This window comes from Oncorhynchus clarkii, unplaced genomic scaffold (assembly GCF_045791955.1).
Source record: "Oncorhynchus clarkii lewisi isolate Uvic-CL-2024 unplaced genomic scaffold, UVic_Ocla_1.0 unplaced_contig_662_pilon_pilon, whole genome shotgun sequence".
NCBI lineage: Eukaryota > Metazoa > Chordata > Actinopteri > Salmoniformes > Salmonidae > Oncorhynchus > Oncorhynchus clarkii.
Genome location: NW_027260889.1, coordinates 3,332 through 18,423, shown reverse-complemented (window position 1 = coordinate 18,423; position 15,092 = coordinate 3,332). Strand labels below are relative to the sequence as shown.

Below are 15,092 nucleotides of genomic sequence, written 5' to 3'. Positions count from 1 at the left end.
GTGTAATGCCAAATGAAGCATTATGAACAGGCTGCGTAAGGCCAAATGAAGCATTATGAACAGGCTGTGTAATGCCAAATGAAGCATTACGAACAGGCTGTGTAAGGCCAAATGAAGCATTATGAACAGGCTGTGTAAGGCCAAATGAAGCAATATGAACAGGCTGTGTAATGCCAAATGAAGCATTATGAACAGGCTGTGTAAGGCCAAATGAAGCATTATGAACAGGCTGTGTAATGCCAAATGAAGCATTATGAACAGGCTGTGTAAGGCCAAATGAAGCATTACGAACAGGCTGTGTAATGCCAAATGAAGCATTACGAACAGGCTGTGTAAGGCCAAATGAAGCATTATGAACAGGCTGTGTAAGGCCAAATGAAGCATTATAATGTATTATAATGTCCTTTGTTCTTGAAATTGTATTTTCTCTTCCATTTGTATGCAGAAAGTGTACAGGGCTGAAATCAACTATGTATGTCCTCAAAAACGACATGTTCAGACTGGTTCCTACTGCTTTGAAATGAGCATTGTTTCTCAGATGTAATAACACATTACATATTTCTCTCTCTCTCTCTGTCAGTCAGAACCAATTGCATATTGATGCGAGCTGGGGCATTGACTACCTTTACACTTAGAGCTTAGCATCAGTGGATTCTCAGACGTCTGTTCATGCCAAATTGTTTTGTCTGGAAACACAAGATGAATTGGGACAGCAGGCTCGCCTTTGGGGAGAACAATTTGTTTACTTGTTAGCTTTAAGATCCTATTTTATTTATTTAGATGTGCAAATCTGGCAGGGGCATGAACTTGAACACAAATGCCTCTGGGACAAGAGACAGAAGCCAAGTGAAACTCTTCCATTCTGTCCCAGTTAGTGGTGCCTTCAGAAGCACAGTGTACACACACACACGTGCACACACACACACACACACACACACAAACCCCTCCCTCCCCTCCATTTCACATCATATGTATTCCCCATCATTTCCATTCTATTTATTTTACAGTAATGTTTTAAGCGGTAGACATTCTCGCCCATAGATAGTTCATGTTTATTGCTCCACATTGCTGTGCATCCCACACGGTTGAACCTGTGTGGCACATGACGAGGTAAATAGATTTTCTGCATGAGGAGTGTGTTGTATATTTAGCCAGTCAAAAGGCCTATAATTGGCAGATTGAATAAACTCCAAGGCACTTAAGCGGTTATTCATTTAATCCTCTTCCTCTGCTTGCATCCCAAATGGCACTCTATTCCCTACATAGTGCACTACTTTTCACCATAGCCCTATGGAAGTAGTGCACTAGCGAACAGGGTGCCATTTGGGATGGAAATGCGAGCGCTTTAGGTGCCAGGCTAGCTCTTGCTGCAGCATGTAATAATTGCATGTTTTTTTTGCTGTCGTAATGAAATGTTTGTCTCATTTTCTCACAACAGATAGTTATTGTTATCATTCACTTTCAGAAGGAGCTATTCAAGTTGTTGATGCATAACAGCCATCACAACACATTCATATGCATTAATGAGATCCTTATATTAATGAGATCCAGTATTGAAGTCTTTAGGTTAAGTACAGAGATTAGGTATAGTGCCTATCATAGCCCATCATCTTCAGACAGTTAATCACAGACAGACAGACAGACAGACAGACAGACGGGCAGACGGGCAGACGGGCAGACGGGCAGACTGGCCATCTGGCATTTTGGGCAAATGCCATGTGAGCTGGTCCATTTTAATCCAGTGGGCCTATCTAACTTGTTTTTTTTTCACAAAATGATCTTTATTTGGCTAATAATGGTGTATAGGATGATGTATTAAAAATATTAGGGCTAATTTATGGTCCTAGTCCACCCCTGCAGACAGACACACAGACAGACACACAGACAGACACAGAGACACAGACACAGATACAGACACACAGACACAGAGGGGAGTGGGGACATGGGCTTGCCAAAAAAGGAGTTATCTTGAACCTAAAAGGGTTAGGAGAACTCTTTGAAGAACTCTTTTGTTTCCAGGTCGAACCCTTTTGGTTCCAGGTAGAACTCTTTCCACAGAGGAACCCAAGAGGGTTCTACCTGGAAACAAAAAGGGTTGTTTTTCCTGTTGGGACAGCTGAAGATGCCTTTTGGAACCCTTTTCTCTAAGAATGTAGCTTCATGTCATGGAGTATGGGTATGTGCAACTGCGCGTCAAGTGTATCCACCAAGTTGGACCAGCATGCTCCAGTGGTGTCTAGGCCTGCAGTTGATGTAGTCTAATGGACCAAGTCCACAAGGTTTCCTATATTATAGGCTTCAGAGCATCAGTGTCGACTGTGGGCCCGGCTCCATGAGGGGGAAAAGGGGGGCTTAGCCCTCTCATTTGAAACTTGAGTCCCTCAGTTTTAGTTTTATGTCGTTACATAAAAACAGCAAAAAAGTTCAAATAATTGAATGAAAGGTTGGCGCAAAAACTGTATCTCCGCTGCCCCAGCACCATGGACAGAGGGGCTGTGTGTAGGGGATAGGTTATGGAAAGCCACTGGGATGGTTTGGTATGACTTCTTTGGGTTTCCTAAAAAGTGGGGGGAAAACGCTTCTGAATTGTGGTAGGCTACTGTAAGTGAATAACGTGATACTCCTCTGCCTGTAATATTTGATTTTGATTCATAAGGGCGGGGTCAAGATTACTGTTGAAGCTGCTTTACAAAATACAGTACAGTATGAAGATAAGCTCAAACTGCTTCTCCAATAGAAATCCACGATCATTTATGTAGGTGATGTCATGGCGACATTGGCTAGCTAAGCTTATGCGCAAAAATACATAATCGGGCCTAACAATCATCCCGCTCCGAACTGCACATTTTATAGGCCTTCAAATCAAAGGCATCAAACCACAGAGGCCACTGCCAAGCCCAGCAGCTATGATGCTGCCTAGCTCCATCTAGCTCCCCATGCAGAGCCCACCCATCCTTCCACAAGTGCCGCCAGGATGCTGGCTCCACAGCCCCCTCCGCCTCCTACTGTTCCTGATAATCTTGGAGCCCAAGTTAGCCTGGAATCCTACGCTAGTGGCCTAGCCACCGGTTTTCTGTCCAAAAACGTTAATTTAATAGCAACGGGTTCATAGGAAGAGGGTGTCTGGGATATTCAGTTACTGCAGAATTCAATATAATTCCAATGCAAGAACCCAAATGACGCCCCTGTGTAGAGCTACATATTGGTATTTCATCATAGAAATAGATACATTCTATGATGGTTTTCTTGGTGCCTATTGGTTTCTGTGATTGTAAACTATACCTGTTGGATGCGTGTTTCTGGTAGGCTGGCATTGCTTAATTGATTACATGGATTGAATTTAATCCACAGAAGTCTATTGTGCCATATCAAACGCGTAGCTTTACTCATGAGCAGCCTGGTTTTCCATGTTTGGGCCTATTCACCTATTTGTTTAGCAAGATAGCTGTGCATGGCCACATGTCACTAGCCTGTAGGCTCTGTTTTTGTTATGTGGATCTCCATTTGCCTTTTGTTTACTGCTAACGTAACTATGCTAAATATATATTGAACAACAATATGAAGAAATCAGTGAATTAAAAAAAAAATCATTAGGCCCTAATCTATGGATTTCACATAACTGAGAACACAGATATGTGTCTGTTGGTTACAGATACCCTAAACAATGGGCATCACAATGGGCCTCTGGATCTCATCACAGTATTTTTGTGCATTCAAATTGCCAATCGATAAAATGCAATTGTGTTTGTTGTCCGTAGTTTATGCCTGCCCATACCATAACCCCACCGCCACCATGGGGCACTCTGTTCACAATGTTGACATCAGCAACTCACTCGCCCACACAACTCCATACACATGGTCTGAGGTTATGAGGCCAGTTGGACTTCCTGCCAAATTCTCTAAAATGACGTTGGAGGCGGCTTATGTTTGAGAAGTTAACATTCAATTATCTGCCAACAGCTCTGGTTGACATTCCTGCAGTCAGCATGCCAATTGCACGCTCCCTCAAAACTTTCAACATCTGTGGCATTGTGTTGTGTGACAAAACTGCACATTTTAGAATGGCCTTTTATTTTCCACAGCACAAGGTGCACCTGTGTAATGATCATGCTCTTTAATCAGCTTCTTGACATGCCACACCTGTCAGGCGGATTGTTTATCTTGGCAAAGAAGAAATGCTCACTAACAGGTATATAAACACATTTGTGAACAAAATATGAGAGAAATAAGCTTATTGTGTGTATGAAACATTTCTGGGATCTTTTATTTCAGCTCATGAAACATGGGACCAACAGTTTACATGTTGTGTTTATATATTTGTTCAGTGTAGATTGTGTCATTCCTTTATTTATCTGATATTTTGTTTACTAGGCTTACTTGGTACTGTTGTTCTGTTTTCATTCACTCGTTTGTATTGCAGTATTTTTGTTTGAATTTTGGTAAAACAGCTGTATGCATGGCTGCATCCACATAAGCTGTTTGTCATAGGTGATTTACCCTATCTATCTTGCAGCCTATTCATTACCAAAACGGCCTTGCTTTAGTGTGCAGGGCGCTTTCCATTGTACTGATACAGCGCAGCGGAGAGAGGTTCGAGAGAAATATGTAGCCTATCACTTCAAAAGCACTCAATCAATGATCTCGGATCCTCGACATTTGAATTTTATGTTTATTGTGGTATAGCGTGAAATAAGCCGAATTTAATATGATTCAAATGCAAGAACACCCCAAAAGTGTGCCCCTTCACCGATTTCAACTTCCCCCTTTATCCTGGCGCAGGGTCTGGTCGACTGCACAGTGGTACATAGCAGTATTGCGATTAGAAATAGAAGACGCCCTCTTCTTGCGCTATGGAGAGTTGCAGCCAGGTTTACAGTATATCGTTCCAACACGCTTTCTGAAGCTCTCTCTCTTTTTATGTCACTTTCGCTGTTTGCATGTAGACGCAGCCAATCTCTTCCCTATGACGCCGGCGAGGCTGGGCTCAGACGGGTTTGATCATAATATTTAACACACCCACCCAGTAAGAGCACGATACTAGTTCGAATGAGAAGTATAACAGCCACGGGACAAGTGGAAGCGAAAATCTCTGCACCTGCCAAGCGGTGTAGCCTACTGGCTCTGCTGTTCCTTGAACGGAAAGACGGAGACGGGAGATTTATATTTTTGACAGGATCTGGCCTAGGCTTGCATCCAGGTATCTTCAGCTGACAAAGCATCACATGTTTTTTTTTTTAAATCTCGTCGATTTTTTTGCGTTGCTTTTCTTTAACGCATTTTTGTTGTGCCTGTTGCTATTTCCTACAAGGACTGTGGCTACATTTTTTAATCTGAAATTGAATAAAGACTGTCCCTCGGACTTTTAACAAAAATTACGATTTGACAGCATTGACACGTTTTTATGCTCAGCATTGCATGTTCTGAGGATGGAACAGTGCTTTCGCAACGCAATTGTGCTAAAACACGTTTAAAATTCCCTAAACTATTCACTGCTATTACGATTAGATATTGTTTTGTGCCGTATTCAGAATAGCCACACACCTATTTGCTTTAAGGTGCCTGCTCTCCGCAATGAGTCGGCATGTCCATCTGGTTGAATATGAATAATTCAGTCTTTTCTAAAAGACCAGCGCTCTGTGCGTAAACATGGAGTTTCTGATATAACACGGATTATGTTTGGAATGACCAGAAAAAATATCAAAATTATCTACATTGGGTTTTTGCTCCATATTTCACATGTACTATACTTTTTTTTATATATATCGGTGTTGTGCGCTGCTTTTATGGTTTAGTGATATAACAACAACTACTTAGAAGTGAATCCTGTACAAAATGATCAAGATGATACTGTTTCGTAAATTTCGAGTTTTGATACTCATGGTGTTTTTGGTGGCGTGCACCATGCACATTATGATAGACTTGCTCCCAAAACTAGAGAAGCGAGCGGCGGGACCGGAAACCGGCAACGGTGGCTGCCAGTGCACTCACAACCCGAGCGAGGAGGCCGGGAGCTGGGGGAAGCAACGCGCTAGGTCGGTGGCGGAACCGGGCTGGCCTAACAAACACACGCTGAGAATCCTGCAAGATTTTAGCAACGAGCCGAGCTCAAACCTCACGTCCCATTCCCTGGAAAAAATCCCTGCAGCTGGGGAGAGAGCGGAGTCTTTCAAACGAATTAAACAGTACGACGGGGCAGCGGATAACCAGAAGCCGCTCATCAGAGACGCCAGCGGGGGTAAGACCGTTGCTGCGCCCGGTATCTTCCGGCTGCCGTCTCTGTTCGAGCATCCTTTATACAAGACGGACCTGCCGACCCTCACAGACGACGACACCTTGTTCAACGTCAATACTGACATCAGGTTATATCCGAAAGCAGCGGGGAATCAAGAATGGTAAGCTGGGGATCAAATGAATCAGGCGTATCACCTTATAAGAAATCAAGGTGACAGGTGTATAGTGCCATAAATTGATTATTACCCTCAAGCAACCGTTCCTTAAATTGACTTCCTCCCTGGCTTTCACTGTTTTAATTAAATGAATACAAAAGTGATATTAATAACTAATGGTCCACTTGTCCAGATACTTGAACTGAACATCAGTCAGTGTATCTCTGCTTGCTATCCACTACACCCCGTAGCTTAAAGGCTACATGACTATATACATGACTTATTGTCCATACACTATTCATTGCACCTACTGCAAAGTGGTAGTCATGCATGTAAACCCATTCTTTATTCTCTACTGCTATCTCTCTCTATCCATCTATCTATCATAATTTATCCTCACACTCTCTCCATTCTATGGGGAGATCGTTAACTGGAAGACAATCCAATCTCTCTATTCAACTCTTCCTCTCCACCTCTACCGTTGTGTAGTGAATAAACTATCTATCCATCCTTTCTTTTGATCTGAACTGTGGTGGTCTTCTGAGCACCCCTCTGCCCTCTGCACCTGTAGGCTACTTACCTATTTTATTCTGCCGTGGTTTACTCTAATATCTAATGATCTCCTAAGCATGTGGGGGTAGGAATACTATTTTCATACTTATTGTGTTATTACAATGTAACAACTTAATTAAGAATAGAGAGTTTGGCCACAGATATGTGTCCTGTATTCAACCAACACTGTAGGCATAGATGTTAGGTTATTTGATTTGACTGTAGCCAATGTATGACTTCAATAACGATGCTGTATATGTTCAATCATGTGTAAACAACATATTGATTGAATTTCAATGGTGAGTCTCTCCAATTTATTTTATGATGACGTGATTGCCATATATGGTGGTTACATCATAAACATTGGCTTTAGGTTTGCTTAGCAAAATAGTGTTGTTTATTACAGCACTATTTTACACCTTCATTAAGCGGCAGCTTCCTTGATATTGCATGTAGGACTCTACTTTGACGGCCGGTGTGATATTTGATTTAATTCATGTCATTTGATTAGACTTAATTACATTTCTAAGGAAACTTTTTGATAACCTGGATACCATCATAAAAATCTGAAATCCATCCAATCCCAAAGCAGACCCTGTAACACACCCATTAATGCAGGAGAATACTGTGAGGCTTATGAACACACCTGAGGCTGGTGGGAGGAGCTACAGTGTAGGAGGACAGGATCATTGTAATGTCTGGAATGGAATCAATGGAACGGAGTCCAACACGTTGTTACCATGTGTCTGATGTGTTTGGTACCATTCCATTAATTCCATTCCAGCCATTACAATGAGCCCAACCTCCTATAGCTTCTCCCACTAGCCACCTCTGCTGTAGCAGTCATCTTTGTTACCAAATCTGTAGCAGTGAATTAGACAATGCATTGACAGTTGAGCTCCTCTCTTCTTCTCCTTTCCTACAACTCATCCCTCGCTTCTGTTCTCCATCCATTAGGCACAATGAAGCTAACGTGGAAGAGGAGGAGTACCCCCCTACAGGGGAGGTGACAGCCGAGTCCTACCCCAACTGGCTTCGCTTCCACATCGGTATCAACCGCTACGAACTCTACTCCAGACACAACCCTGTCCTGGACTCCCTGCTCAAGGATCTGGTCACCCAGAGGATCACCAGTGTGGGTGAGTCTGGGATGAACTAGAATACCAAGAATACTGTGCAGTGCATCTCTGTGAGACTGTTGTGGATGGAGGGAGGGAGGGAGGGAGGGAGGGAGGGAGGGAGGGAGGGAGGGAGGGAGGGAGGGAGGGGGAAAAAAAACTATGATACACACATATAGACACTTAAGTAAAGGCATTATATAGAAAGCCACATTTAATCAACATCCGGTGCTTTTGTCCCAATGCTGAGTTTCAATTAAATCCCCCTTCATTTTTACCTGAGGCCCTTGTTACAGATAGCAAATACATTCAGAGGAAGTGAAAAATAGATGAAAAACCATCAATCCTTCTGTGTCAAACAGTTTGGTTATGGAAAATAATCTTTCAGACCTCAAAGCAATCATACCGAGTGTTTAGGTGACATTATGTGGCTGTCGCAGGCTTAATGTGTCCACCTCTGTGACTGCTACTGTTCCCACTGGAGAGCTACAGCTGCAATGAAGTACACTCACCAGTCTGAGGTCTGCCATATCATAAACCTGTGTGTGTGTAAGGGGCTCGGGGTGGCTGTGTGGGTGTGTGTGTGTGCCTGCATGCGAGGGATACATACGTACACAGTCTCGTGTCTATGCTGATGTTTGTGTGCATGCAAAGACGAGGGCTAAAATAAGAACCGCTGCACCACGCCATTAAAGTTCCCTCCAGCATTGATATTAGTTCCTCAATCACTCCTGGACAGGATGTAATCACTCGTGCTCCATGGCACCTCTTGTTCTAGGTGTGTGTCACCCACTGTTTCCATTGCTCTGCCCATCAATCAACTGCATCTGCACTCAGAGATGGCCATATAAAACGCTGTGTGTGTAGGGGAAGGAATGTGGGGGTTGTGGAGGAGTGTGTGTGTGTGTGTGTGTGTGTGTGTGTGTGTGTGTGTGTGTGTGTGTGTGTGTGTGCATACTGTACCTCCACACAGACAGCCACCTTCCCAATCAGTCCAGCCTGGACCAGGGAGAGAGACAACACAGGGTGCAGATATTGAGGAAAGTTTCCACTTCAGCATTTTTCCTGCTGATAATGTTTGGTTGAGCCTGTCTCTCTGTAAAGATATGACCTTTTTCTCAGTGTGCAGAACATCTCATAACTCATACATCTACAGAGGCCCAGGTGTGTGTGTGCGTGTGTGTGTGTGCGTGCGTGCGTGCGTGTGTGTGTGTGACCATGCGTGTGTGTGTGCGCGTGTACGCCTGTGTGTGTGTTTGAGAGAGAGGGAGAGAGAGAGAGAGAAAGAGAGAGAGAACGCATTCATCAATATGATACAGAAGTGTTCCACCGAGAGGGAGCTTTTGTAAAAAAAAAAATTACATTGTCATTTATGAATTCAGGGATGCTCAGATAGAGAGAGCACTATGGATGGCCATCATAACCGTTGTGGAATGCATAGCAGTGCTTCTACTACAGGTGGCCGTGACTCACACTGTAGGCTACTCTATGCTAACACTGGCCTAGTTTCAATCCACTTGAACCATGAATCTCATTTGAATGTTTCATCAGGGATGACCTTTTTGAGTTTTGTCGATTAGATCAGCGCTTCCCAGCTGGTGCATCTCATCCAGTTCCTTTTGGATCGCGGGTCGCGGCTTATTATCAGTGTCCTAGTTACACACAATGGTTTTGTTTGTGGGGGCGGGTCACAAGCAGTTTTCGAAAGCTTTATATAGAGGTAGGTCACGGTGGCAAAGTGTTTAGACAACTAAAGGATTAATGTTAGATTATCTGATAGCACTATCAATATGACCCAGCAACCGGAAAATCTAATACATCTTGCCCTATAACAAAAGAGAGAAATAGTAAGAGAGAGAGACCTAGCTGGGAGAGAGAGAGTTTAAGAAAGACAGAGTTTAAGTGAGAAATACAGAGAAATAAAGAGAGATTGAGAGAGAAAGACAGAGAAATATAAATAAAGTGAGTGTGAGAGCAAAGGAGAAAGAAAGAGTGAAAGAGGAGACTGCAGGGCTTGTTTACATTGTGGTTAGGCAGAGCTGCAGGGTTGTGTAATATGCTCAAGTTAATGCTCTGTAATATATGGACAAATCCCCTGAAAGCCTGTCCATTATGACAGAAACACAAGCCATTTAGACAGCCCCTCTCAGGCCTTTTGTTAGACAGATAATCAGGCAGAGTCTGGAGCGTGTCTGATTTAGCCTGGCCCACTCCCTCCGCGTGAAACGGAGCGACGGCGCTACGGCCAGATCTGAAGGGAAAGATGGGCGTAGGTAATTGTACTGTTCTTTTACACGGGCGGAGAGAGTTTTGGAGTTGGAAAACTTCTAGCCTCCTGGGCAGTCTGGAGTTTCCTAGTTACTGTACAGCCTAACCTGGTCCACCTCTAACAGGGTTATTGAGTCTTCTCTTTGCAATTAAGGAGGAGATCCATGCATGGATTCAGCTGAAGTGTAGTAGCTACTGTTTCCTGTATAATAGTGTTTTTGTACATCACTGGAATATGATCACTGAAAAGAGCTGAAGGCAATAGTTTGATAAGACCTCCTATGAAGACACATATTACTGTAAGTGCATTTACAACACTTCACAATGCTTATAATGCATTATGAAGAGGGTGAAGAGGGTATTCACTAAGTGTTACCAATCGTTTGTATTAGGTACGTCAATGTTAAGAAAACACACAGACAGGTTTTTTTGTTTGCACGAACGCGCACACACACACACGCTCGCGCACATAGAAGTCAGAACCATGAACAGCCGCATCATATTAAGCTTACGTTGATTGGACTAAATTGTTTTTGGTATCTTTTAGTTGTCACTGAATTAGACTAAGCAGAGGTGATTTGATGATGTTGAAATGTTGAAGTGTAAATGGTCCTAGAATAGTGGAGTTTCTGTTTTCTTTGTGACTTACAGTAACTCTCTGTGGTTCTAAATCAATAGTTATTTAGAAGTCTGAAAATGTCAGAAACATTAACTTTCTTGACCATGCTGTGGGTCATGTTGTACATGGAATATGCTTTGTGGACTTCACTGGACAGAGGATGTTATCCGGTTTTGTGATGAAAGAAAGGTTTGGTTGCATTTATTCTGCCACTGTGTCTTCTTATTGTCTCGGCCTTTAGGCCTGTATATCACAGTGTCAAGACATATGAACCAAACAACACAATTATCACAACAGACAGGTTGTAATATAGCTCTTTGGGCGGGGGGCTTGGCTTCCCCAGTGATTTTACCTACACACTGCTAATGGACAGGTTGTAATATAGCTCTTTGGGGGGGGGCTTGGCTTCCCCAGGGATTTTACCTACACACTGCTACTGGACAGGTTGTAATATAGCTCTTTGGGGGGGGGGGGGGGGGGGCTTGGGTTCCCCAGTGATTTTACCTACACGCTGCTACTGGACAGGTTGGAATATAGCTCTTTGGGGGGGGGGGGCTTGGGTTCCCCAGGGATTTTACCTACACACTGCTACTGGACAGGTTGTAATATAGCACTTTGGGGGGGGGGCTTGGGTTCCCCAGTGATTTTACCTACACACTGCTACTGGACAGGTTGTAATATAGCACTTTGGGGGGGGGGGGGCTTGGGTTCCCCAGTGATTTTACCTACACACTGCTACTAGACAGGTTGTAATATAGCACTTTGGGGGGTGGCTTGGGTTCCCCAGTAATTTTACCTACACACTGCTACTGGACAGGTCGTGGAAGACAATGATTGCAAATTGATTCATATTTCTGGAATATTGATAAGTGTCAGTTGGGAAATCGAGTACGCATCGTCTCAATGCTCATTTTGGCCAAAACACCTTCAGTCTCTAATTATCACTATCGAACACAACAGCAAGTGGCCACGATAAAGGGCCTAATCCAAGTGTTAAATTTGAGATTCAGCCTACTGCGGGACATAGAACTTCATTGCCCCCTAGTGCTCATACGCGATAGGAACATATTCTGCATTGTGAATTCATGTGGAATTTTATACTTCTTCTTAAAACCGGCTGTTTAATAGTTAAGAAAATGTTTCAATTTGTCACATTCCTAGTGGGGTGGGGGAAGGGTGGCCATTGGTGTGTGTGTGTGTGCCTGCGTTTGTGTGTGCCTGCGTGTGTGTGCTCGTGTATGGTCGTGTGGATGTGTGTTTCTGTACCTCAAGATGATACAGTAAATTCACATTTGACCTCTTTGTCTCTTCCCTAAACAGTCATGAAGTCAGGAGGAACTCAACTGAAGCTCATCATGACCTTCCATAACTACGGACAGGCGCTGTTCAAGCCCATGAAGTAAGTACCAATCGTTTGTATAAAATGTACAAGAAGGATGAAGGATAACCTACCTGACATCTCTTCAAGTAGTGTCTGTAGTGTCTGTAGTGTCTGTAATGTCTGTAATGACTGTGGTGCCTGTGGTGCCGGTGGTGTCTGTGGTGCCGGTGTCTGTGGCATCTGTAGCGTATGCGGCATCTGTGGTGTCTGTGGTGCCTGTGGTGTCTGTGGCACATGTAGCGTCTGTAGTGTATGTGGTGTCTGCGGCGCCCGTGGCACCTGTATCGTCGTAGTGTCTGTAGTGTCTGTGGCAGATTGAATAAATGTTGACAAAGTAAAAGACCTTCAAAGCCCCCGTTATATCATCCATTTATGAACGTTAATGACATCATAATATATCACGTTTGCCTATTTATGTCCTAATGATGCCCTACCTATGTCCAATATAATACTATTTATGTCCTATATATGTCCTAATGATGCCCTACCTATGTCCAATATAATACTATTTATGTCCTATATATGTCCTAATGATGCCCTACCTATGTCCAATATAATGTCCTAATGATGCCCTACCTATGTCCAATATAATACTATTTATGTCCTAATGATGCCCTACCTATGTCCAATATAATGCTATTTATGTCCTATTTATGTCCTAATGATGCCCTACCTATGTCCAATATAATACTATTTATGTCCTATTTATGTCCTAATGATGCCCTACCTATGTCCAATATAATACTATTTATGTCCTATTTATGTCCTAATGATGCCCCACCTATGTCCAATATAATACTATGTATGTCCTAATGATGCACTACCTATGTCCAATATAATACTATATATGTCCTAATGATGCCCTACCTATGTACAATATAATACTATTTATGTCCTAATGATGCCCTACCTATGTCCAATATAATACTATTTATGTCCTAATGATGCCCTACCTATGTCCAATATAATACTATTTATGTCCTATTTATGTCCTAATGATGCCCTACCTATGTCCAATATAATACTATTTATGTTCTAATGTTGCCCTACCTATGTCCAATATAATACTATATATGTCCTAATAATGCCCTACCTATGTCCAATATAATACTATTTATGTCCTATTTATTTCCTAATTATGCCCTACCTATGTCCAATATAATACTATATATGTCCTAATGATGCCCTACCTATGTCCAATATAATACTATTTATGTCCTATTTATGTCCTAATGATGCCCTACCTATGTCCAATATAATACTATTTATGTCCTATTTATGTCCTAATGATGCCCTACCTATGTCCAATATAATACTATATATGTCCTAATGATGCCCTACCTATGTCCAATATAATACTATTTCTGTCCTAATGATGCCCTACCTATGTACAATATAATATTATTTATGTCCTAATGATGCCCTACCTATGTCCAATATAATACTATTTATGTCCTAATGATGCCCTACCTATGTCCAATATAATACTATTTATGTCCTAATGATGCCCTACCTATGGCCAATATAATACTATTTATGTCCTAATGATGCCCTACCTATGTCCAATATAATACTATTTATGTCCTATTTATGTCCTACCTATGTCCAATATAATACTATTTATGTCCTATTTATGTCCTAATGATGCCCTACCTATGTCCAATATAATACTATTTATGTCCTATTTATGTCCTAATGATGCCCTACCTATGTCCAATATAATACTATTTATGTCCTAATGATGCCCTACCTATGTCCAATATAATACTATTTATGTCCTAATGATGCCCTACCTATGAACAATATAATACTATTTATGTCCTAATGATGCCCTACCTATGTCCCTACTATTTATATCCTAATGATGCCCTACCTATGTCCAATATAATACTATTTATGTCCTAATGATGCCCTACCTATGTCCAATATAATACTATTAATGTCCTATGTATGTCCTAATGATGCCCTACCTATGTCCAATATAATACTATTTATGCCCTAATGATGCCCTACCTATGTCCAATATAATACTATTTATGTCCTAATGATGCCCTACCTATGTCCAATATAATACTATTTATGTCCTATGTCCTAATGATGCCCTATATGTCCAATATAATGTCCTAATGATCCCCTACCTATGTCCAATATAATACTATTTATGTCCTATCCTAATGATGCCCTACCTATGTCCAATATAATACTATTTATGTCCTAATGATGCCCTACCTATGTCCAATATAATACTATTTATGTCCTAATGATGCCCTACCTATGTCCAATATAATACTATTTATGTCCTAATGATGCCCTACCTATGTCCAATATAATACTATTTATGTCCTAATGATGCCCTACCTATGTCCAATATAATACTATTTATGTCCTATTTATGTCCTAATGATGCCCTACCTATGTCCAATATAATACTATTTATGTCCTAATGATGCCCTACCTATGTCCAATATAATACTATTTATGTCCTATTTATGTCCTAATGATGCCCTACCTATGTCCAATATAATACTATTTATGTCCTAATGATGCCCTACCTATGTCCAATATTTATTTATGTCCTAATGATGCCCTACCTATGTCCAATATAATACTATTTATGTCCTATGATGCCCTACCTATGTCCAATATAATACTATTTATGTCCTATTTATGTCCTAATGATGCCCTACCTATGTCCAATATAATACTATTTATGTCCTAATGATGCCCTACCTATGTCCAATATAATACTATTTATGTCCTAATGATGC

At 41.8% G+C, this 15,092-nt stretch overlaps 1 protein-coding gene across 1 annotated transcript; it reads left to right on the top strand.

Annotated features, from left to right (window-relative positions):
- Window positions 1-5,910: 5,910 nt before the first annotated feature.
- On the top strand, window positions 5,911-12,386 carry LOC139402128 (extracellular serine/threonine protein kinase FAM20C-like). Its single transcript, XM_071146202.1, has 3 exons — window positions 5,911-6,392; window positions 7,896-8,077; window positions 12,264-12,386. The coding sequence occupies exons 1-3, from the start codon at window positions 5,911-5,913 to the stop codon at window positions 12,344-12,346; spliced, it is 747 nt and encodes a 248-aa protein (XP_071002303.1). The 3' UTR covers window positions 12,347-12,386.
- The last annotated feature ends 2,706 nt before the right edge of the window (window positions 12,387-15,092 follow it).